The sequence below is a fragment of the Hyperolius riggenbachi genome, chromosome 9 (genome assembly GCF_040937935.1).
Source record: "Hyperolius riggenbachi isolate aHypRig1 chromosome 9, aHypRig1.pri, whole genome shotgun sequence".
NCBI classification, from domain to species: Eukaryota; Metazoa; Chordata; class Amphibia; order Anura; family Hyperoliidae; genus Hyperolius; species Hyperolius riggenbachi.
In genome coordinates, this window is record NC_090654.1 from 57,947,721 (window position 1) to 57,971,430 (window position 23,710).

At 44.3% G+C, this 23,710-nt stretch overlaps 2 protein-coding genes across 2 annotated transcripts in view; one reads left to right on the plus strand and one right to left on the minus strand.

The window, feature by feature from the left end:
• NECTIN4 (nectin cell adhesion molecule 4) overlaps positions 1-16,847 on the minus strand; it is a 106,337-nt gene extending 89,490 nt beyond the window's left edge. Inside the window, exon 1 of the mRNA XM_068252847.1 lies at positions 16,165-16,847. Within this exon, the coding sequence (XP_068108948.1) occupies positions 16,165-16,255 (91 nt within the window). The 5' untranslated portion in view covers positions 16,256-16,847. The remainder of the gene's footprint in view (positions 1-16,164) is intronic.
• Positions 1-23,710, plus strand: part of GGA1 (golgi associated, gamma adaptin ear containing, ARF binding protein 1) — a 468,858-nt gene that overhangs the window by 177,282 nt on the left and 267,866 nt on the right. The window lies entirely within an intron of this gene.

Below are 23,710 nucleotides of genomic sequence, written 5' to 3' on the forward strand. Positions count from 1 at the left end.
TTTTACTGTACTGGCACTTTCTTTACAGCCATTGGACGGTGGATTCCTGGTGGTTTTTCTATATATGTTTTTTCAGATGCACTTTTCCTTGCTGTGGTTCTTATTACTCACTGGCACTATTTTTCCTCACAGCACCATCCCTCCATCTTCCCTCCTGTTCCCACCTGCCCTACTTGCAACTGCACTTAATTTTGTCATCATTGCAATACTTGATTTTTTTTCTTGACTCACTCTTATCGCGTTTATGATATATTTTTGTCATCCTGATGCACTGTATTTGCTATTTGTGCACTTTGGTCTTCTTACCAAGATATACTCCGTTGTTATTATCATTAGGATCACTTTGCCATAACATATTATTGATTGTCCCGCCATGTTAGCTCTGCTATTTTAAGTGGTTTTAACTCATTTTGTGGTTGTTCCATAAAGATGCTCTTTTGATATTTCAATATATATCAGGTTGATGTGCTTTCTTTGAGGCTTAGCTTTGCCCATTCTGCTTACTTTTACTTATATGTAGAGCAGGGGTCTCAAACTCAATTTACCTGGGGGCCGCAGGAGGCAAAGTCAGGATGAGGCTGGGCCGCATAAGGGATTTCACAAAAAAAGTCAATCAGGGGGGCAATCCGCTGGCATTTCCTGGAAGGAGCAGAGCTTTCAGCTTCAGCTCTGCCCCTCCTGACGTCAATCGCGCCGCCTCTCCCCGCCCCTCTCTGTGAAGGAAGAGTGAGAGGGGCGGGCAGAGGCGGCGATGCGCCGCGATTGACGTCAGGAGGGGCAGAGTTGAAGCTGAAAGCTCTGCCCCTTCCAGGAAATGCCGGCGGATTGCCCCCCGGGCGATTTGGGGGCTCTGCAGCCCTCATTTAGCGGCGGGGATGCGGCGGATTACTTGGGAGCGCTGAAGCGAACTATAAGGAAGCTTTTGCCGGTGCGGGCCACAAAATATTGTATCGAGGGCCACAAATGGCCCGCGGGCCGCGAATTTGAGACCCCTGATGTAGAGTGACTTTATTATTATTTTTGTAGCACTGTGGGAGGGTGCTTGTTCAAATTTGTTTGTGGTAGGTCTCCTTCATTCTACCATCATTTTATGCCCATGATTACTACATCCTAATTCTGTAATGCTGCCACATTCTTTTCCATCAACATTCATTACATCATTACTCCACCACCTAACCATTGTTTCATACCTCCTATCATTCCATCAACCATTCTTCACTCTATGGACATTCCATGTCCATAATTACTGCATCCTAGTTCTATAATGCTACCACATTCCTTTTTCATCGACATTACATAATTACTCCACCACCTAACCATCACTTCATCCCTCTCACCATTAAATCAACCATCCTCCATTCTACCATCATTCCCTCAAGCTCATTACATCAGCCAACCAGAACACACAAAGTAAGGGCTGGTGCACACCAAGAGCACTTCTTAGTGTTTTTAAAAACGCTTGAGCTTTGAAAAGCGCTTGGCTAATGTATTTGAATGGGATAGAGCACACCAGAGCGATGAGCTTTTTTTTTTTCCAAACGCGAATGCGGGTCCTGCAGCATTTCTGCGGATTTCTGAGGCAATTCAGTCTCAATGTTAAGTATAGGAAAGTGTATTTGTTACAGAAGCCGTTCAGTTACAGCTGTACTGTTACAGAATATAAAAACCGCTACACCAAAACTTTACAAACATCGCTAGACATGCTTAGAAAATTGCTAAGCACATGCCTAGAATCGCCTAGAAAAATCACCTCAAAAAGCGCTAAGCGTTTGCTTTTACGCTAGCTCTTTTTGGCGTACACTGGGCCTGATTCTTCAGGCCACCAGTCCAGTGTGAATAACTAGGACTAGGGCAACCACCCACCCAGGTTTTTACAGCTCCAATGTGACAATACTCAGGCGGTGACACCAGAGAGAGATCCCAGGGGTCAGATCAGACTGACAGTCTGTGATGGAGATCAGGTGCTCCTAATCCTCCTTCAAACTGCTGCAGCTGTGGAGGGAGAGAACTGAACCAAGAACTGCACTGAAGAACAAATTTGGGTTAAAAGTAGCTACAGATCACAAAGATGAGCAAGCATGAAAGTTCATGCTCACTCATCTTCACCAAGTTCGGCCACGATGTTCATTGCTTTGACCAACCTAATATATAGTAAGCCAGTGATACCTGAGGGTTGTATCCTTACTGTGGGGTTAATTTTTTTAAAACTAAATTGTAACAGAGGTGAAACCTCAGGAGATCCCAGTGTAGCTAAACAAACACATTTTCGGTCTGCAGGATTGATATCTCTTGAAAATTAGAGCAAGAAGGGCCAGTATGGCTTTAAAAGAATACTGACGTGAAAATAAACTGATGAGAAAAACAATTTTATCTATCTTCCTTCTAAAAATGACCTTCTTTTTTTAGATATCCCACAGTTGTATTTTATATTTAAATCTATGTTTGAAGTTTTTACTGTTTTATTGTCTCTAGGCAATGCCACATTCACTGATATATACCAGAGCTAAAATCTATAAACTATTGAACCTTTTTATCTCTTTCCTGCTCTCAGAAGCCATTTTCTGCCCAAAAAGTTTTTTATGGCTGTAATTACTTATCAACGAGGGTTATGCTATAGTCTAACCCAGTCCGACCTGGTCCTGACCCGCCAGAAACTGTCACTTGCATTTCTAAAGCTTAACTCTTTCAGGCAAAGAACGAGAAAAAGGAACATAGCATAGTGATGTGTGTGCTAGGCACTGTACATACACATGTCTATCTCATCATGTCACATGTCACTTTGTGTATTCCCTTAACCATTTCCCAGTAACCTACGACAGGTAGCTCTGCAATAAATAGGCTGATGTGATTCATGTGTGGTGTGCTTTTGTAATTATATTTCTAAAACTAGCATTCTGTTTCGTGTGCTTTTGTAATTTTATTTCCAAGCCTGGCTTTCATCTAAGTTGGGTCATGGTGCAGCTTTTATGAATTTTGCAACGTGTGCCATTGTTCTCGGGTTACATGTTCCCCCCCTGGCACCTTAGCTACAAAACATGGTTTAAGTGTCAGATCCCTTTAAACATGATCTGAACTGTTTGGCGTTTATTATATGAACTCACCCTCCTTCCAGCAGGCACTTATTGTTTTAGCAAAACCACCAGCCTCCCACCAGCCTTCATATTGTGATGTCAAACCATAGGATTCATTCAGTTCTAGTTAAACATCCCCTAATGCATCACATATCTGCAGACACAACAAGAATGATTCTGTAGAACCTACAGGAGAGTGTTTATGCCAAACCACCATCAGTGGACCTGAACTCTTGCACAGGGATACAAGGAAAACATAGAGAAATGCACTCTGTGTGTTTTTAGAGAGTTTAGCCTGTCTAATTCCCCCTCATCTGAGACAAGTGTATCACAAGTGTAATTTGATCTCTCAGCGGTGTCAGCACAGAAATTCAGCAGTCCTTGGCAGACACAGTTAATATATAAACACAAGATGTTAACCCTTTGTCTGCTTCCGTGAAAGCAGGAAGTAGACACACGGCAGATTTATTGCAGGAGTTCTGAGAGCTATAACAAAGAAATGTTTTACTTTAAAGTGGACCTGAACTCTTGCACAGGACAGAAGGACAACATATAGAAATGCACCCTGTATGTGTTTAGAGAGTTTACCCTGTCTAATTCCCCCTCATCTGTAACTAATAACAGCTGTAATTTGATCTCTCTTCTGTGTCACCTGACTGCCACGGCAGATAAGCTCATTTAAAAGCACAGTATGTTAACAATATGTCTGTTTCCATGAAAGCAGGAAGTAGACACCCTGCAGATTTATTTTAGGATTTGTATCAGCAGTAACAAAGAAATGTTTTTTGTTTAAAGGTTATTATGCTGTTGTGTATCTTTTAGAACACAGAGGAGGTTCTGAGTTCAGGTCCACTTTAAAGTGGACCTAAACTCTTGCACAGGACAAAAGGAAAACATTGAGAAGTTTACCCTGTATGTATTTAGAGGATTTAGCCTGTCTAATTCCCCCTCATCTGTAACTAATCACAGTGTAATTTGATCCCTCAGCTGTGTCAGCTGGCTGCCACGGCAGAGCAGCTAATTGATAAACACAGGATGTTAACAATATGTCTGCTTCCTTGAAAGCAGGAAATAGACACACTGCAGATTTATTGTAGGATTTGTATCAGCTGTAACAAAGAAATTGTTTCTCTCTAAGGCTACTTACACACCAGGACGTTGCGTTAGAGGGGATGTTAAGGTCGCATAACGTGCATGGTGGTGCAGGAGAGGACGGTAGAGTGAGCCGCGTTAGGTGGCTCTATCCGCATAAGGTCTACCAGGGTGGCGCAGATTGGCCGGCGGGACCACGTGATGCGGAGCGAGACACTCCGCATCACGTGGTCCCGCCGGCCAATCAGCGGCCGCCAGTGCAGTGCATATTAAAGGGATTCTTTCGTGAAAAAAGTAGGTAGTTAAAAAATGTGACAGATGACAGGTTTTGGGCCAGTCCATCTTTTTAAGGGGGATTCTCAGGGCTTTCTTTGTTTTCAACAGCATTTCCTGAACAACAGTTTAACTGCCAAAATAGCAAGATACCAGCCGGCCTCCCTAATACCTTGCACACTATTATGTCAGTTAGATTTTGCAACTGTTGTTCAGGAAATGCTGTTGAAAACAAAGAAAGCCCTGAGAATCCCCCTTAAAAAGATGGACTGGCCCAAAACTTGTCATCTGTCACATTTTCTAACTGCCTACCTTTTTCGCGAAAGAACTCCTTTAAGTAGCCATGTGCGCGGCTACTGCAGTGGCATCTCCCCGCCTCCTCTCCGCCCCCCACTGAGCATGTGCAAACAGTCTAACGCGGCTAAAGCCGCTAGAACGCACAGCATGCTGCACTTTCACTACAACGTTGTCTGGGTGTCACCCTGGACTCCACACTCTCCTTCACTTCCCACATCCAAAACCTCACAAAGTCCTGCAACTTCCACCTTCGTAACATCTGTAAGATTCGCCCTTTCCTGACCTCTGCCACCACCAAACTCCTCATCCATGCCCTCATAATTTCCCGCCTTGACTACTGCAATGCCCTGCTGTCTGGTCTCCCTATGACCCGAACAGCCCCACTGCAGTCCATCATGAATGCGGCAGCCAGAATTATCCACTGCTCCCATCGCTCCACCACGGCAGATCCCCTCCTAGAATCCCTCCACTGGCTTCCTATCCAGTCCAGAATCAGATTCAAGATACTGTGTCTGACCTTCAAATCTGTCCACAAAACCTGTCCAACCTACATTTCCGATCTTACTCAGAGGTACACACCTAGCCGCTCACTCCGCTCTTCCAATGAACTTCGCCTAACCACCCCCCGCATCACCCAGTCCCATGCACGCCTCCAGGACTTCTCAAGAGCTGCTCCAACACTATGGAACTCCCTACCTCCACCCATTAGGGCAGCCCCCTCCTTCAACATCTTCAAGAAAGCCCTCAAAACTCACCTTTTCACTCTGGCCTACTACCCCTCACAAGTGCTCTAAACCTACAGCTGAACTCTGGTCCCCTACCATTCGTGTCCTTACCTCTCCCTCTAGATTGTAAGCCTTTGGGCAGGGTCCTCCTCCTTTTGTGTCCTACCTGATCTGGCACCTCCATTACTGTGAACCCATGCCATGCATTTGAGTGAACCTAACTTGCCTAATCTCCATGCTTCATCCAGTGACTGACTAAGCATTACCTGGTACTCATACTGTGCTGTGTGATCTGGTTTTCTTGTATTCCTGTATTGTCATATTGCTGTATGTCACCCCTAAATATTGTCTGTAACCTAAATTAATGTTCAGCGCTGCGTAATATGTTGGCGCTTTATAAATACAATAAATAATAATAATAATAACGTGCAGCGTTACATGTAACGCAACGTGGGCAGTGTGAACAGCCCACTTGTGTTACATTGCTGTGCGTTGGGGGAGCGTTACAGGCTGCACTAACGTGCACCTGTGAAAGCAGCCTAAAGGTTATTACGCTGTTGCTTATCTTTAAAGCAAAGAGGAAGTTATGAGTTCAGGTCCGCTTTAACGCCTCCATTGTTATATTGACTAATCCTTACTGCCCAGGCCTCAGCATTGTTATCTAAGTTGTTATCTGTATTGTCATCTGAGTTGTTATGCTCTGTGTGTTCTGTCAGGTTTCCCTCCTGGCCAGCATGAAGTTTCTCAGCAGTTTATGCTTCAGATAGTTCTTCTATTCTTCTAGTCCCTCAACCCACCATGAAGCCTCGTTCATATTGCGTTCCGTTCGCGTTAGCATTCGCGTTGGGCTATTTTTGAAGCAATTTTTTTTTCGATTCTCAAGGCTCAGGTTGGCTTTCCGTTTTTGTGAAAAACGCTTTTCTAAGCGCTTTTCCTGAGCATTTTTTTCATTCACTCCCTAACGCAAGTCAGGAAGTGAACTCTTTGACCCGGAGCATAAATACAATGTATTTATTCTTTAAAACGCGAACGCAATCGGCCCACAAAGTGACTTTGTGAGCATTTAGTGCTTCAGTCTTTCTGCATGTAAAATTTTCCACGTCCCCTTGTACTTCCACTTAGCGAGAAGCACAAGGAGAAAAAAAAACTCAAGGTAGGTAGGCTAATAGTAGAACTACTTCTATATATTTTTTACATTACAATTTACACATATAATAACATTAAAAATTAACTGTTTATTTCCCACACCAAAATATTACCCAAATAAAATTTTTAATGGAAAAAAAAAATTACAATAAAAAAAAATAAAAAAAATACATAAATAGTTACCTAAGGGTCTGAACTTTTTAAATATGCATTTGAAGGGGGTATACTACGAACATTTTTAAAATTATAAGCTTGTAAATAGTGATGGACGCAAAGCGGAAACAATGCACCTTTATTTCCAAATAAAATATTGGCGCCATACATTGTGATAGGGACATAATTTAAATGATGTCATAACTGAGACAAACGGGCAAATAAAATACATAGGTTTTAATTATGGTAGCATGGATTATTTTAAAGCTATAATGGCTGAAAGCTGAGAAAATGATTTTTTTCAATTTTTTTCTTATTAATCCTGTTAAAATGCATTTAGAAAAAAAATAATTCTTAGCAAAATGTACCGCCCAAAGAAAGCCTAATTAGTGGTGGAAAAACAAGATATAGAGCAATAAATTGTGATAAGTAGGATAAAGTTATTAGCGACTGAATGGGAGGGGAAAATTGCTCTGATGTATAAGGTGAAAAATCCCCGCGGGCTGAAATGGTTAAAAATAGCCTGCGCTTGAAAAAAGGTCGAAAACGCCTTTAGTGTGAACGAGCTCTCGTTCCATCATTTTCATCATTATTTTATGAACCCATCATGGTTTCAACAGCCTCATCAGTGTCATATCATACTACCATAATTCCCTCATTAGTGCTGTTATATATAACAGCTCAGAATCATTCCAGGAGCCTTATCATTGTTACATCACTGCTAACCTCACAGCTATTTTATCAATCCACTTTCACTTTGTTAGCCTCATCACTACATCATCAGTCCACCATCTTTCCATCAGAATCATCAATATAACATCAACCGGCCATCATTCCCTCAACCTATTCACTGCTGTCTCTCTGTACAGCCAAAATGTATCTTATGTAACCACTGCAGCTATAATGTCCCCCATAATAAATGCAGACAAAAAGACACTGCAGCCATAATTTTTTTCCCACCATTACAATCACAGCAATAAGTCTCCCTCAGGCCTGGGCCGAGGCAGAGGCGACAGAGGCTCCAGCCTCAGGGTGCAGTGTAGGAGGGGGCACACAACTCACTCAGCTATCATTCCTCTATTGAGTTTGAAACAGAGAGAAATAAGAAAAGGGGATACATGGCAGTGAGTGCAAGCCAGATAACTAGAGATTAAGGTGTTAGGGGGGTTGGGGGCCCTGGGGAGCCTCTTAGTCTAATAGCAATCAGTGTGTGACGGCTGGGGTGGGGGGCGCACTTAGGTGTCTCAGCCTTGGGTGCTGGAGGACCTTGTCTAGGCTCTGGTCTCCCTATATGATTTTAGAACAGCTGCAGCCATAATGTCTGGTCCCTTTGCTTCTTGCCTGGCTTGCTTATACTCAGAAATCATTCTGCTGTATATCTTATGATGCACCATGTCTATTTCTTTGTGCAAATGGAATACAATTTTTCACCCAGAATCCCCTGCACCATGTCAATTTCTGTGCGTAAATGGAATACAATGTTCTACCTAGAATCCCCTGCACCATGTCCATGTTTGTTTATAAATGGAACACAACTTTCTTCCCAGAATCCCCTGCACTATGTCCATGTTTGTGCATAAATGGAATACAACTTTCTACCCAGAATCCCCTGCACCATGTCTACTTCTGTGTGTAAATTTATTACATTTTTTTTACCCAGAATCCATTGCCCCATGTCCATTTTTGCGTATAAATGGTATACAATTTTCTACCCAGGATCTCCAGCACTGTATTCATTTTTGTGCATAATTGAAATACAATTTTTTACCCAGCATCCCCTGCACCATGTCCATTTTTTGTGCATAAATGGAATACAATTTTCTACCCAGAATCCCCTGCACCATGTCTATTTCTGTGCATAAATGAGAGCTAAAGAGTTTTGTGCATGAATGGAAAACACATTAGCGAAAGGAGTCCAGTTTGAACCTCTCTCTCACAAACACGTTTTGGGGGGATAGTTGCAAAGCTTGCGCACAGGTTGAAATAACTGGAAACCTCTGTACATCACAAAACATTTAGCATATTGTCATGGAAAGTAGTAAGAACCAGAATCATAAACTATTAGTCATGCAGTTGTCAGAAATTACATCAAAGTTACTCAAAAAATCGGATACATCTAGGAGTTTTTGTCATGCTGGTAATTTATCGATGCTGTGAGGTGAGAGGGCAGCACAGGCCATGGTTATTATCATACCCTCCCTCTCTATTGTGGCATATTTGATGAGTCAATAGCAGGCGGGAATGGGAAGGCCTTTCTATTTGGAGGGATTAGAATGTTTCTATTCAGTACGTGCCATTGCCTCATGTTTGTTTAATTCATACAGTGTTACACATAGTCAGGGAGATGGGACCCACGGCCAAGTGGATGTGATACCGGGCACATTATGCCACCCAGGCCTTATGTCACAATCTCACCTGAGAGAGAGAGAGAGAGAGAGAGACGGAGCCGCCCCACCATTCTCGGCTCTGTGTCTGGACTGGTTCACATGACGACTCCACCTGGGATGGGATTTCTCCTGTACAGCCCAGACAGGTTTTCTGGGGAGTGTTGTATCACTCAGACCTAAATATGAGTTTGGCTTCCACCTGGAGAGCGTTCAGTGTTACAGTATATCATCTATATTTCTATGTCAGTGCTGATATTTTACCTGGAGATTGCTGCACGTCGGAGGGAGTGCTGTGTCCATCCCTGAGAACTCTCCAAAAGGGATTATCAAGGAAATGTGAAGTCAATGCAAATTTTATGGTCATTTTATGCAGATTTCATGTGGCTGAGGCAGGGCCGGTGCTACCATAGAGGCAAAGGGGGCAATTGCCCCAGGGCCCCAGAGCCTATAGGGGCCGCCAATGTGTCTCCCCATCTTAACTCTTGCTCCCCAGGGGGCTTTGCAGAGTTTTGGCAGAGTAGCGTCTCACCTGTGCTGGCGGGCAGGTGAGACTCTATACTGCCAAAGACTCTGCAGGGGCCCCAGGAAGCACAGTTAAGCTGGGAGGGAATTGGGAGGGAGGGTCAGGAGCCGTCTCATGGGCCCAGGAGGGAATTTTGGCTGCAACAAAGGGCGCCTAATTCCGCTTTTTGTTGAGCGGTTTTTTGTTGGGGGCACCCAGACTAATTTTGCCCTGGGGCCCCATTGTCACTAGAACCGGCCCTGGGCTGAGGCTAGGTTCACAGTGGGACGCTGGGTTGTGGTACGATATTAATGGCACAATGCAAAATTACAGTGCAACACAACGAAAAAGTCATGACGCACATTACCGCTGCGTTAATGTTGCATACAGTTGGTACAGTGAAGCATAAAGGCATTGAAAAGTATTCTTCCCTTTATCTGTTAATGTGTGTGTTTAGAGGTAATGTACTGCAGTAGTGCGTTACCATAACGCAACATGTTACACCACACCACAACGCTAACGTTGCACTTTGAATGCCGCATTGACTTATCATTGCCGTGCGGCGTTATTAGACTTTATAATGCACAACCATAACGCCCCACTGTGAACGTAGCCTCAATCTGATTGGTCTGTTTTCCAGCAACATAAATTTGCATAAGGCAGGGGTCACACTGTGGCAAAATTACGAAAGCACTTTTGCCGCAGATATAATGCCACAAACGACGGGTCCGTCAGACCCTCCCGTTGGGCAGGCATTCAGCCAACAGTAGCACGTGTGTACACGCTGTCGGCGGACTGATAAGTCTGTTTCTGAACGATCCTCCGACAGCGCGTACACACGTGCTACTGTTGGCTGAATGTTCACCCAGTGGGAGGGTCTGACAGACCCGTCGTTGGCGGCAGTAGTGCGTGTGTACGCACCTTAACTGTCCCTCAGAAGGGCTCACAACCTAATTCCTACCATTGTCATATGTCCATTGTAGTCTAGGGCCAATTTAGGAGGAAGTTAATTAACTAATCTGTATGTTTTTGGGATGTGTGAGGAAACAGGAGTGCCCACACAGACATGGGGAGAACATACAGACTCTGTGCAGATAGTGCTCTGGCTGAGATTTGAACTAGGAAGCCAGCGCTGGAAGACGAGAATGCTATCCACTTTGCAACCGCTATTAATGATTTTGCATCTCATTGACAATCCGTGCTTTTCAGCTTTCTCCTGGCAATGTCTCCTTTTATGGTTCACCTCTGGACCATTCCCTCTCCCCCATGCAGAACAGACACTCGAGCCTGAGTTTCCCCCTGCGGAGTGGCGCATTGGAGCATGCCAGTAGTGGAAAATATGTTTACTTGCTGCATCTGCTCCTCTGGACCTCTGTAGCTGCCTGAGATAAAAGGGCGATAAGGCACATATTGTGGGTTAACACTCACTGGGATGGTGGGATAGACTGTTTTTTTTTTTTGGGGGGGGGGGGGGGGTGAAAGCAGGCATGGACTATGGAGGGGCATCAGAAAGCTATGATGCCACTTGTGTATGGCCAAGCCCATTTTACAGAGAGCCATTTAACTCTGACCTACATTAAAATAGGAACTGTACTTGGAGAGTAAATTTATCACCCAGACTTGGGTGAGTGTGTTCTCCTCAACCCAGTAGCGTCACTAGGGGGGTGCAGTAGGTGTGGACTGCACCAGGTGTCACCTGCAGAGGGGGTGACACCAGGCTAGTGCTTGATGTACTTCCCCCTCCTGCTCTTCTCCCTTCTGGCTGCTCTGTGCTGGCCACGTGGTGACCACCATTACATTTTCCTATTCACACCCCCTAGCAATGGTGTCCCCCTCCCCCCCCCCAGCAAAGTGTGGCATTTATAGCAATCTCTAACCCTACATCCTCTCTCCCCTATAGGAAATGGGTCCATCATAACCCCTTTAAAACCCATTGTCTACAAATGTCACTCACAAGTAACGTTACTGCAAAAAAGTATTATTGGTTTTGATTAGCCTGGTGAGGTTAGAGGTTCATGGGGTGAGAGAGTGGTGACACCATAAGTTTACGCGCTGGATGACACCAACTCTAGTGACTCAACTTGAAGAATGCTGTATCACCCAGACTTGTGGGTAATCATGCACTACACCTGGAGATGTTTGTATCAAAACCTGAAGAACGTTGTATCACCCAGACCTGTGGGTGAGTGTGGACTCCACCTGGAGATTGTTGTATCACTGAAACCTGTGGGGGAGTGTGGACTCCACCTAAAGAGTGCTGTACAACCCTGACCCCAAAACACATTCGTCACTCTCTCAACATTCTCTCTCAACATTCAAGTGCGCCCTTAAAATGCACCTTTTCAGATCTAATCTAGACTAGGACATTCCACTTTCAGCCTCTGGACAAGCCATGCTCCTTCCCGATTATATAGTCCACAACCACCAAAACCCCCGAAAACCTCATGTATTGCTCTACCCCTTGTTCCCCTTATTCCTTTAGATTGTAAGCTTGCAAGGGCAGGGATTTTTCCCTCTTGTGTCTTGTAAGATGCTGTATGTTTTGTTGATCACTGTACATTTATCATTATGTTGTCTCCCACTACTGAATTAGGTACTAATGTCTGTCTTTTTATGTATATCAATGTCTGTATTTTATGTACCCTTGTGGACTCCACCTGAAAGATGTCCAGACTTGTGGGTCAGTCTGGACTCCACCTGGAAATTGTTGTTCCATCCAGACCTAACGTATATGTTAGTGAAGACACCACGTGCAGAGTACTGTATAACCCCAACCTGCATATGAGTATGGACCTCACCTGCAGAGTACTGTAAAACTCTGACCTGCATATGAATGTGGACCTCACCTGCAGAGTACTGTATAACTCTGACCTGCATATGAGTGTGGACTTCACCTGCAGAGTACTGTATAACTCTGACCTGCATATGAGTGTGGACTTCACCTGCAGAGTACTGTATAACTCTGACCTGCATATGAGTGTGGACTTCACCTGCAGAGTACTGTGTAACGCCCAAACTGCATATGAGTGTGGACTTCACCTGGAGAGTACTGTGTAATGCCCAACCTGCATATGAGTGTGAACTTCACCTGCAGAGTACTGTATAACACCCAACCTGCATATGAGTGTGAACTTCACCTGCAGAGTACTGTATAATGCCCAACCTGCATATCAGTGTGGACTCCTACTGCAGAGCAATTCTCGGGCTGTATTAGGGAACCAACTGTTGCAAATCAGGATTGTGCATTGTGAAAACCAAGCCTGGACACAGTGGAGACCGACATGTGTGATCAGGTCCATGCTTTCTTATAGGACAGCATGGGTCCACTGTGCATATCTGTTGGTACACTGCCTTCTGCACTGGATATCAGTAGAAACAGGCCCTAAGAACATAGGCCTAGTGTGAACAGGCCCTAAGAACCTAGGCCTAGTGTGAACAGGCCCTAAGAACTTAGACCTATAATGAACAGGCCCTAAGAACCTAGATCAACGATAAACAAGCCCTAAGAAGCTAGACCTAGCATGAACAGGCCCTGAGAATCTAGACCTTGTATGAGCAGGCCCTAAAAAGCTAGACCTAGGGTGAAAAGGCCCTAAGAAGCTAGACCTACTGTGAAAAGGCCCTAAGAAGCTAGACCTAGAGTAAACAGGCCCTAAGAAGCTAGAAATATTGTGAAAAACCTGAGGTTTAGAAGTGCCATCACTAAACACCATGATCAGTATCATAGTACTCCTATAGATCATGTTACATGGATACCACTCTTCACCACTTGACTTTGCATCCAATGTGTACAGACATCTGACGCAATATCGATCTGATCACTCAATACTATATAAACCTTAGGAAAGCTTGATTAAACACCACTACTCCCCATGCCCATTCATAACAGTATAGAAAAGGGACAGCTTCTCACAATCAACGTTTCATTGATAAAACGACTAAAGATTGATCAGCAGGCCATACATTTTAAAAGATTTTCTTTAAAGTTTTTATCAGATCTATCCGTATATGGCAGCCTCAAGGACGCATAACTTATACAATATAAAATTGCCATCTGGTCCATCTCAGCTTTCATACACAGGAAATACAAAAGTCTCCCTCGCGCATCTTCAGTCATCCCTCCATCATTTCAGATGAAAGACCCTTAGATCTTCAGTCAAACCAATTTCACGTGTATGACATTGTCCTGGGTTTGTAAGCAACCACCACCATGAGCAAATCTTAGGTTGTTTCCACACAATGGCAAATGTAATCTGAAAGTTGTTGTTGAAGGCCACATCAGCCACTTCTCATGTTTTTGGAGAAAGTAGGCAATGAATGAAAAATATAGTTTTGTCCCAGCCTCCCTCCCTCCACAGTCACTGACAGCTCCGCAGACTCTCACAGCTCCTAAACCTTTAATTACAGTGTAATAGGAGGGCTGAACCCTTTTACAAGAAAATCATTGAGACCTAGCTTGTCATAAACTCTACAGCCTGCTGAGAGGACTGCGTGACTGCGCAAAGGTGTCCAACACAGTTCGGTATTAATGTCACCCCAGAGTCGTGAATCATGGTGACATGTGAATGTTTTCTGCATGTGTCACCCCACTACATAGACATTTCTCCATAATAACTGGATATTGTAACCTGGAATTGAGCTGGACAGATCCTGAGCCATGCAGGAAATAAACTGCAACTGAGAATGGCCAAGAGCCAGTAGAAGCAGAGGATTATGGGAGCGAGATGCAGATGCTGCCACTTGCATGACTGTTTCCAGGAGAGAGCTTGACATGATGAAATCAGAGGCTGTCCAGGATCAGAGGCCCACTTTATATGTAACATACAGCAATGACATTTTATTAAGACCAACAGATAAAAGGCTGGTAACACTGTGTGTATGCCAGCCAGGATGGGTTTACCTGATAACCCTGGTGGTATCTACAGTAGTAGCTACACCAGGTAGCACTCGGGAATATGTAACTTAAGGTGAGCGTATACCAGAATCTCTGTACTTGGGCATAACTATAGGGAAGCAGTCCCAACATCTAATGGGGGGCCCTAACTACTAACCCTCCCCCTCTCCAATACAGCTGTCCATCCTCCAAATCAAATGTGGCTACACTTGTTATGGGTGTAAAGATCATGATGGCCACACTTGTTTTAAGACCCTTGTGAGATGACTTTCAAACAAACAACAAACAAACACAGAACATTTATATCGCGCTTTTCTCCTGGCGGACTCAAAGCGACAGAGCTGCAGCCACTAGGACGCGCTCTATAGGCAGTAGCAGTGTTAGGGAGACTTGCCTAAGGTCTCCTACTGAATAGGTGCTGGCTTACTGAACAGGCAGAGCCGAGATTCAAACCCAGGTCTCCTGTGTCAGAGGCAGAGCCCTTAACCATTTACACTATCCAGCCACCGCCATGAGGGTCACCAAAGGAAGGGGAGTGAACATCAGGGTCCCATCAAGGTTTTTTTCCGCATTATTTGTAGATAAACCACAGTCTGTGTACCTCAATACTGACATCAAATAAGATATGACAGGTTCTATTTCACAACACTGATTCTGTTGTATATGGTCACATTGCTGTTCTTCTAGCAGGGGGCCAAAGGGAATCACAACTGGGTTCAATCTGTAAAGCGAGGGCAGGGTAATTGCATCTTCTGAGTTCATTCGCAACTGCATATTAACATGTTACATGTGTGATCACATTTCGTGTTTAGTTTGGGTAAAACACCTGCCTTTCCTCTGCTATCTGTCTTTTGTAAATCCCCTGAAACCACTTATGTCCAAGCCAGAGTCAGCAAACCTCCTCTCCATAAGTACATTCGAGCACCTCTATTTCGAGCTTCGGAGATAGAGCCATACACCTCCCCGCAGGACAGTCATACACCTATCTATGGGAGAAACAGCCATGCATCTCCGTGTGGTGGAGTCAGTCCGATACTTCTCTCTAAGTAATTCAGCCCAAATCCCTATCTAGCAGACCAACCAGAGAATGGCCAATAGAGAATGAAGCCAAACTGTGGAAGACCAACTAGGCAGGCATCCCTTTACAGGAGTAACAGTCACAGGCTTCTGCATGTGGAGAGAGACGTACAGACCATTTGCTGTAGGATAGACAGACTCTTCTTTGTAATGAGACACTTGCCTGTACAAAACACAGGCAGACACCTCTCCATGCTTGTATGGGTGATATAACCATGCAGCATGCTGCAGAAGAACAACCTGACACTATTGTATAGAAAAGTCAGCCAGACAACTCTGTAGGAGAGCTAATGTGACCTCTCTCTCTAAGGGAGACCACCACACACTCTCTGTATTAGAGAGAGCAGATACCTTTCATGGTAAAATAGTTACCAGGATCCTCTGTCTGAGACTTCCACAAACCGGTCTACATAAGTTATCGGTGAAAAAGCAGATATGAACATGACAGCACACATTCAAGTTACAATGATTACTCCCAGCAGACAGAACAGGTGGCATTCCCCTCTCCATAGTCCCTCTAAAGTCTCCCAGACAGCAGTGTTCTTACCTGTACAGTAGAGCAGAAGTAGCAGCAGGGTCCTCAGAAACAGCCATATCCTGGGGTGCCACTGAGGGAAATCTGGGGTCCCTGTAGACATTGTTCTGTTTCCGGTTGAGGCTCTGATGGTGACAGCAAGGTGAAGACTCGGAAACCCACAATTACCAGTGCAGGATGAGGACCAGGAGAACCACAGTTTTCAGTGCAGGCCCCTCAATTTCTATTGAAGGATATAAATTTAGTACAAAATAACATGAGAACCCACAGTTTCCAGATTAGGATCAAGACTTTGCTACAATTTCCAGTGAGGATCAAAGAATCAGGGGTCCACAATTCCCAGTGCAGGATGAAGACTTGAGGAAATAATTTCCAATGTAGGAAGAAGACTTGGGGACACAAGTTCCAATGCAGGCAGGGGATTTAGGGACCCCCAGTTTCCAGTTCAGAGTGAGGAGTGTGGGGTACACAGCATCCAGTGCAAGATGAGCTCTCTGAGACATTCAATTTCCAGTGCAGTATGAGGGACTCAGGGACCCTCAGTTTCCAGCTCAGGGGGAGGTCTTTGGGACCCCCAGATTCCAGTTTAGGATGGTACCTCTGGGGCACGCAGCTTCCAACTCAGGGCCAGGTTTCAGGGACCCGGAATTTTCAGAGTTGGGCAAGGACTGTGTCACTCTCCTCGCCTCTCACTCACTCATTGCTGGATTAAAAACTAGACGGACTAGTTTCTGTAAAGAAGCCATCCCGGAGGAGTGGAAGGGGGGAGGGACGCTGTCACAGCAAAACACAAATCCACCACATGAAAAGTTCCTCCTCCAACTTCTCTACATATAAAAAGAAAAATGATGGTTCAGGATAGTGAAAAGAAAATATCAGCAGCAAAAACAAAAAAGGAAAACTAATTTCACAAGGTCACAAACAGGCTTGATCAACAAGGACAATTTCCATTTGACAGCAAACCTGCAAAGTATCATGGGAAAAAAACAGCACTGAATTAGAAAAGAGAGTAACCAAGCAGCTCAGGGTGACCCAAACTACTAGGAATGTATAGGGGGATAAAAGGTACCAAAAAGCCCTCCTACTAAAAAAGCAAAGCTTGGTGTAATTGCCTTCTTAAAACAGAAGGAAATTTGCAATAATTCAGTTATAAATGAACATTTGTGGTTACCCACAATGCACACCTACTAAATATGCAAATTATCCCTTTTTGCCCTTGGTAAGCCAAGCAAGCATCCAGAACCGCTGGTTTATAGCAAGCCTATAGCTTTAAGTCTTACACAGCCATATCAAACCCACATGTAGACAGCCTGTTTCAGACTTTTGGTCCTCATCAGTACATGGTAGGGATTGATAAGGATGTATGAAATAGGGCTTGGTCGAGTACAACAGAGTAACCAAGCAGCTCAGGGTGACCTAAACTACTAGGAATGTATAGGGGGATAAAAGGAACCAAAAAGCCCTCCTACTAAAAAAGCAAAGCTTGGTGTAATTGCCTTCTTAAAACAGAAGGAAATTTGCAATAATTCAGTTATAAATGAACATTTGTGGTTACCCACAATGCACACCTACTAAATATGCAAATTATCCCTTTTTGCCCTTGGTAAGCCAAGCAAGCATCCAGAACCGCTGGTTTATAGCAAGCCTATAGCTTTAAGTTTTACACAGCCATATCAAACCCACATGTAGACAGCCTGTTTCGGACTTTTGGTCCTCATCAGTACATGGTAGGGATTGATAAGGCTGTATGAAATGGTCGAGTACAACAGAGTAACCAAGCAGCTCAGGGTGACCCAAACTACTAGGAATGTATAGGGGGATAAAAGGAACCAAAAAGCCCTCCTACTAAAAAAGCAAAGCTTGGTGTAATTGCCTTCTTAAAACAGAAGGAAATTTGCAATAATTCAGTTATAAATGAACATTTGTGGTTACCCACAATGCACACCTACTAAATATGCAAATTATCCCTTTTTTATCAATCCCTACCATGTACTGATGAGGACCAAAAGTCCGAAACAGGCTGTCTACATTTGGGTTTGATATGGCTGTGTAAAACTTAAAGCTATAGGCTTGCTATAAACCAGCGGTTCTGGATGCTTGCTTGGCTTACCAAGGGCAAAAAGGGATAATTTGCATATTTAGTAGGTGTGCATTGTGGGTAACCACAAATGTTCATTTATAACTGAATTATTGCAAATTTCCTTCTGTTTTAAGAAGGCAATTACACCAAGAATTAGAAAAGAAGAAGGAAACAAAAATATAATAAATGTTCATGTGACGCTAATAAGAGTCGGACTCCGGTTGCATGGAGAAGGGATAGTCAATGAAATGCAAATAATTCCAGTGCGCACCCCAGAGCCAGGACAAGGGCCTCCAGCACCCAAGGCTGAGACACCAAAGTGCGCCCCTCCATCCCTCCCACCCCAGCTGTCACACACTGATTGCTATTAGACTAACATCTGCCCCATGTATCCCCTTTTCCTATTTCTCTCTGCTTCAAACACAATAGGGGAATGATAGCTGAGTGAGTTGTGCCCCCTCCTACACTGCGCCCTGAGGCAGGAGCCTCTCGCCTCTGCCACGGCCCAACCCTGGCACACGCAAATTCTCATGCAAATTGTATGCAGCCTGAGGCCCCTTTCACACTGGTGTTTGTTGCGTTACCATGTTCTACCGCAGGGTAACGCTACACCAATGAAAGTCGACGGGGCATTTCATACTTATGCGGTGGGATGCGATGCGCCAGAACTCCTCAATTTGACGCTCGGGTGGCGCTGGAGCATCCGTGCATTGGTGTTCAGCATGCGCGGTGACGTTCGGCGACCGGAAGTCATGTAAGTCTAGGGCGGAGCACATATTTAAAACTGTTAGCCGCACGTATTCACGCCATGCATGCTTCGAAGCGTATTTTAACAATACACTTCCGCGCAATTCTAACATTGGCCACAGGAATTGAGCACTAGAGAACCTCACCTCCTGCTTGGCTTACATCCAGAATGGAGATTACCACATAGTGCCGCAGTACGCTCCAGAGGCTTTTTTGGGCATAGCGATCAGTCGATCGCATCAAACTACAACCGCAGGTCGGCAGCGTGAAACCTGCCCGAAACTGCACCAGTCAAACCGAAAGGATGTGCAGTACGGTTAAAGCAATACTACAGCAACTGTGGGAATAAAAAGGCAGATACTCACCTATGGAGAGGGAAGGCTCTGGATCTCAGAGAGCTTGCTCAGTCCTTTCTCACTCTATCGCTGACCCCCATTAAAGAAGTCATCTCCGGGAGCCCTTTGAAGGCTTTAGAAGCTGTCTTGTCCCCTGGTGCTTCCAAAGATTAACGGTTCTGTACTGCGCATATGCACCAGTGCGCGAGCGTGCACGTAAGCGCTCGAGGACACAAGTGTTCCCAAAGCCTGCCGAGGATCCCCGAAGGTGTAGTCGACCAGTTGGTTAAATACGTGTAACAGGGCTGGAACGAGGACAACAAAAGCGGACCAGGAAAGCTCTACAGGATTCAGAGACTTCCCTCTACATGGGTGAGTATCTGCCTTTTTCTTCCACAGTCACTTTAGTATCACTTTAACTTGCCTAGTTCCAGGATGCATACAATTTGCATTAGATTTGCATGGAAGCCAGAATTACTTGCACCTCGCTAACCATATAGGCAGAACATCACAGCCCTTTAAACTCCACCTAGAAAAACATGCCACACGCTAATGGTGCGCACACACCTACAATTTCCCCACGATTTGTGTCACTCGCTAGGAAGGATTGAACTTAATCATGAGGGTGACACTGCACAGCCCCTGTGCTGCACAGAGGAAAGGACGAGCAATGCTTACTTTGTCTATGAAGAAGGGAGGAAGGGACAACGGCACGGGGAACTACGGAGCTGCTTTGGAAGGTAGCTAAAGAGATGAACAGTGGACTCATCCGCCAACATTTTCTTCAAGATTTGGTGCTGAATCATTAAGCAACCTTAATAGACTTCGGGGCACAACTGTATACACGCTAGATTCTTGGCGGAGACAGCCCTGACCAGCCAACTTGGTCGAGAACAGTTGAGCATATATAAAAGGCTTTAGTCATGTTCCTTGCATGTGATCTCACCCTTCCTGCACCATGTGTACAGTTTCAAAAGTGCCAGCCCAGAAGCAGGAGGATCATAGCCAGAGCTGCTGCGGCTATCAGTGGTGGGATAGTGTGGTGCTGGTGGAAATGAGATGCTTCAGTAGGAATGGCACCTGCAGCCTCTAGTCTTGTGCTTAGCAGGGGCATAACTAGAGGGGAGCAACCCCTGCGGTTTTGGTGCCTTAGCTATTAACCTTCACTTCCACCGATACAGAGGACTATACTTCACGTTAGGTGTTTTTGTGGCTGCACATGTTATGGGTGTGAAGATCATGATGGCCAAACTTGTTTTATGACCCTTGTGAGATGGGCCCCCAGGCTGTGAAGGGCACCAAGGGGTGGCAAGGGAAGGGGCGTGAACATTGGGGGGGAGCCCTGTCAAAGTTTTTCTGGGGGGCCCAATGGGTCCACGATCTCAAACGACTTAAAATGGGACAACAACACCGCCACTATTGTCAAGAAAGCACAACAGAGAATGTACCATCTACGGCAGCTGAAAAAGTTTGGCCTACCTCAAAAACGAATGGTGCAGTTCTACACTGCAATCATCGAATCCACCATAACATCATCTATGACTGTATGGTTCAGCTCCTGCTCAGCATTAGAAAAGGGGAGGCTGCAGCGCATCATCCGATCAGCGGAAAGGATAATTGGCTGTAGCTTACCTTCCCTGCAGGATCTTTGCGCTAGCAGGTGCAGAAAGAGAGCAACCAAAATTGCCTCTGACCCCTCTCACCCAGCTCACTCCATCTTCCAGCTCATGCCTTCAGGAGTAAGATTCTGGTCAATCGCTACCAAAACCTCGAGACACAGGAACAGTTTTTTTCCTCAAGCGATAGCCATACTTAATACTGAACCACGCTAGAGCTGCTAGGACTGAAAGTAATCAGCACAGAACTAAACATGAACAATTCTCACATTGCTTACTGCCACTATACTTATAATGTCCTTAACTTGTAATATTCACACTGTCTGTCCTTGTATTGTTTTTGTTTGTGTTTGTTAAGCAACTGCCAAGACAAATTCCTTGTAGGTGCAAACTTACTTGGCGAAAAATAAATTGATTCTGATTCTGAGTAGTTATGCCACTTGGTCTTGGTAATAAAATCCATTCCTGCCCATGGTACAATACAGGCATTCCAGTAGTTACCCAATATTTCGAGAACGCAGGCTCGGGAATAAGCCAATAATAATCCCAATAACTGGGGACACAGGTTAGTGGAGAGACAGATATTCACCTCATGAAAGCATACCTGACCCCAGGAAAAGCTACCTAAGATAAGTACAGAGATATGTTCATGCTGGATCCACATTCCTCTCTGCATTATCCATTCCTCTCCTTGTTTCCCCCCGGTCCCCGTAATCACAGCTTGAAAAATGTTACTTTTGGCTAAAGTCGAATTTTTAGACAAGAAGAGGCAGTTTTGCCACAATGTTGCATCCCATCACTTTTCCATTCCCTCCTCTTCCCTGCCCCATTCACTACCCCTAAGAGAAGGATCATAGGAGGGAACCTCGCAGAAAGCCAGCCTCTTCCTGCCTGAAAATTTGACTTTAGCTAAAAGTCTAATTTTTCAAGTTCTGATTACAGGGCCCAGGGGGAACAAGCAGAGAAGTACAAGTGAAACTCCAAAAATTAGAATGTCGTGCTAAAGTCCATTTATTTTAGTAATTCAACTCACAAGGTGAAACTAATGTACTGTATGTATTACATGCAAAGATATTTCAAGCGTTTATTTGTATTCATTTTGATGATTATGCCTTACAGCTTTTAAAAAAACAAAATCAGAATCTCAGACCATTAGAATATTGCGCAAATGATCAATATTCTAGGCTCAAAGTGTCAGACTTTAATCAGCTAATTTATCCAAAACACCTGCAGAGGGTTCCTATTTCATATATTAGTTCCACCTTTTAAGTTGAATTACTGAATTAAATAGACTTTTGCAGGATATTCTTCTCTTTTCGAGTTTCACCTAGAGGAGTGTGGATGCAGCATGAACATACCTCTGTACTTACTTTAATGTAGATACGGGATAAAGCGCATTTCCATAGTCACCCCAATATCCATGGATACTGGATGATGGAATGCTCCATACTCACCCAAATGCCCAGGAACATGGGATAATGGAATATTCCATACTCACCTCAGCATACACACACGATATGGGATGAGCCTATAGTCACCCAGGTTCTGAAGGCGCAGAATAATCAACAGCCCTATACGAACACCAATATCTAAGGATATATGATAATGGACAGCAACCTAAACACGCTAATATTTTGGAAAAGAGAATGGTGGACATCATCAGAGATCACTACGAAATATCAGGGGACAGGATAATGGACAGACACAGAGTCACTCAATATCTGGGTAAACAGGCTAATGGACATGCCAGAATAGTAGAAGATAAGTAACTATAATACACCTGAGTGTGATGACATAATGGTGGCTATTATGATATTATTATAATCAGCTCATTATGAGGAATCTACAGAATTTTACCAGTGAGTCATAGTATGAGTTACTACTATAACATCCACCTAAAAAAATCATTTGCAGTGAGATTATTTACTATATTATTTCCACAGTAAAACAGGGTAGTATAGTGGCACTCACTGAAGAGAGGACAGGTGTGCCCAAGCCTCAAGAGACTTCCGGACTCTGGAGTCCAAAGTAGACAAACAAAGTGAAGGCTGGCATTAGCCTTCACTTCATTTGTATGGTATATCAACAGACATGACCATACCGGTCACACTACCAGGTCTGCAATGCACCACAGTGATAGGCTGGCAAAATACTCTTGACTGGGGCCACAGACATGGACACCAAAACAGACTCCACCATGCAGAGCATTGATAGTCACAATGTTCAGACAAGAGGAACATGGGCTGAATTCTTGGCTCCTCAACACAGAACAGTCATAGGCAGGCTAAATACTCAGATAAAGAAACAAGGCCACTCTTACCGTAGCTTCAAATGCGGAGAAGTGATGGTCAGGATTGTCAAATATACTGATGGGGGGACACATGGGAACTCGGTACAGTAGATTTCTCCTTGTAGAGTAGTGATGGTCAAGCTAGTAAAACTTGGACATGGACAAAATGGACCACATTCTTGGCTATAAGTGGTGAATGCAAATTTAGCTCTTGGGAAAGAAAAAGAATACTTGAACTTTAAAAAAGCTTTTGTCACTGTTTCCCACAATAGCCTAGTGCAGAAGATTAGCGGACTAGGGGGAAAATGTGTGTATAGATTAGAGAATTGGTGAAAGGACAGAAGGTAGATGTCATACTTTAAATGGAAAACTGGTAGTAGTGTGGTCCCGCAAGGGTCAGTTCTAGGTTCAATCCTCTCCAATTTATTTATTCATGATCTAGTAGATGGAATAAAGAGTAATGTTGCTATTTTCACAGATGATATGGAAC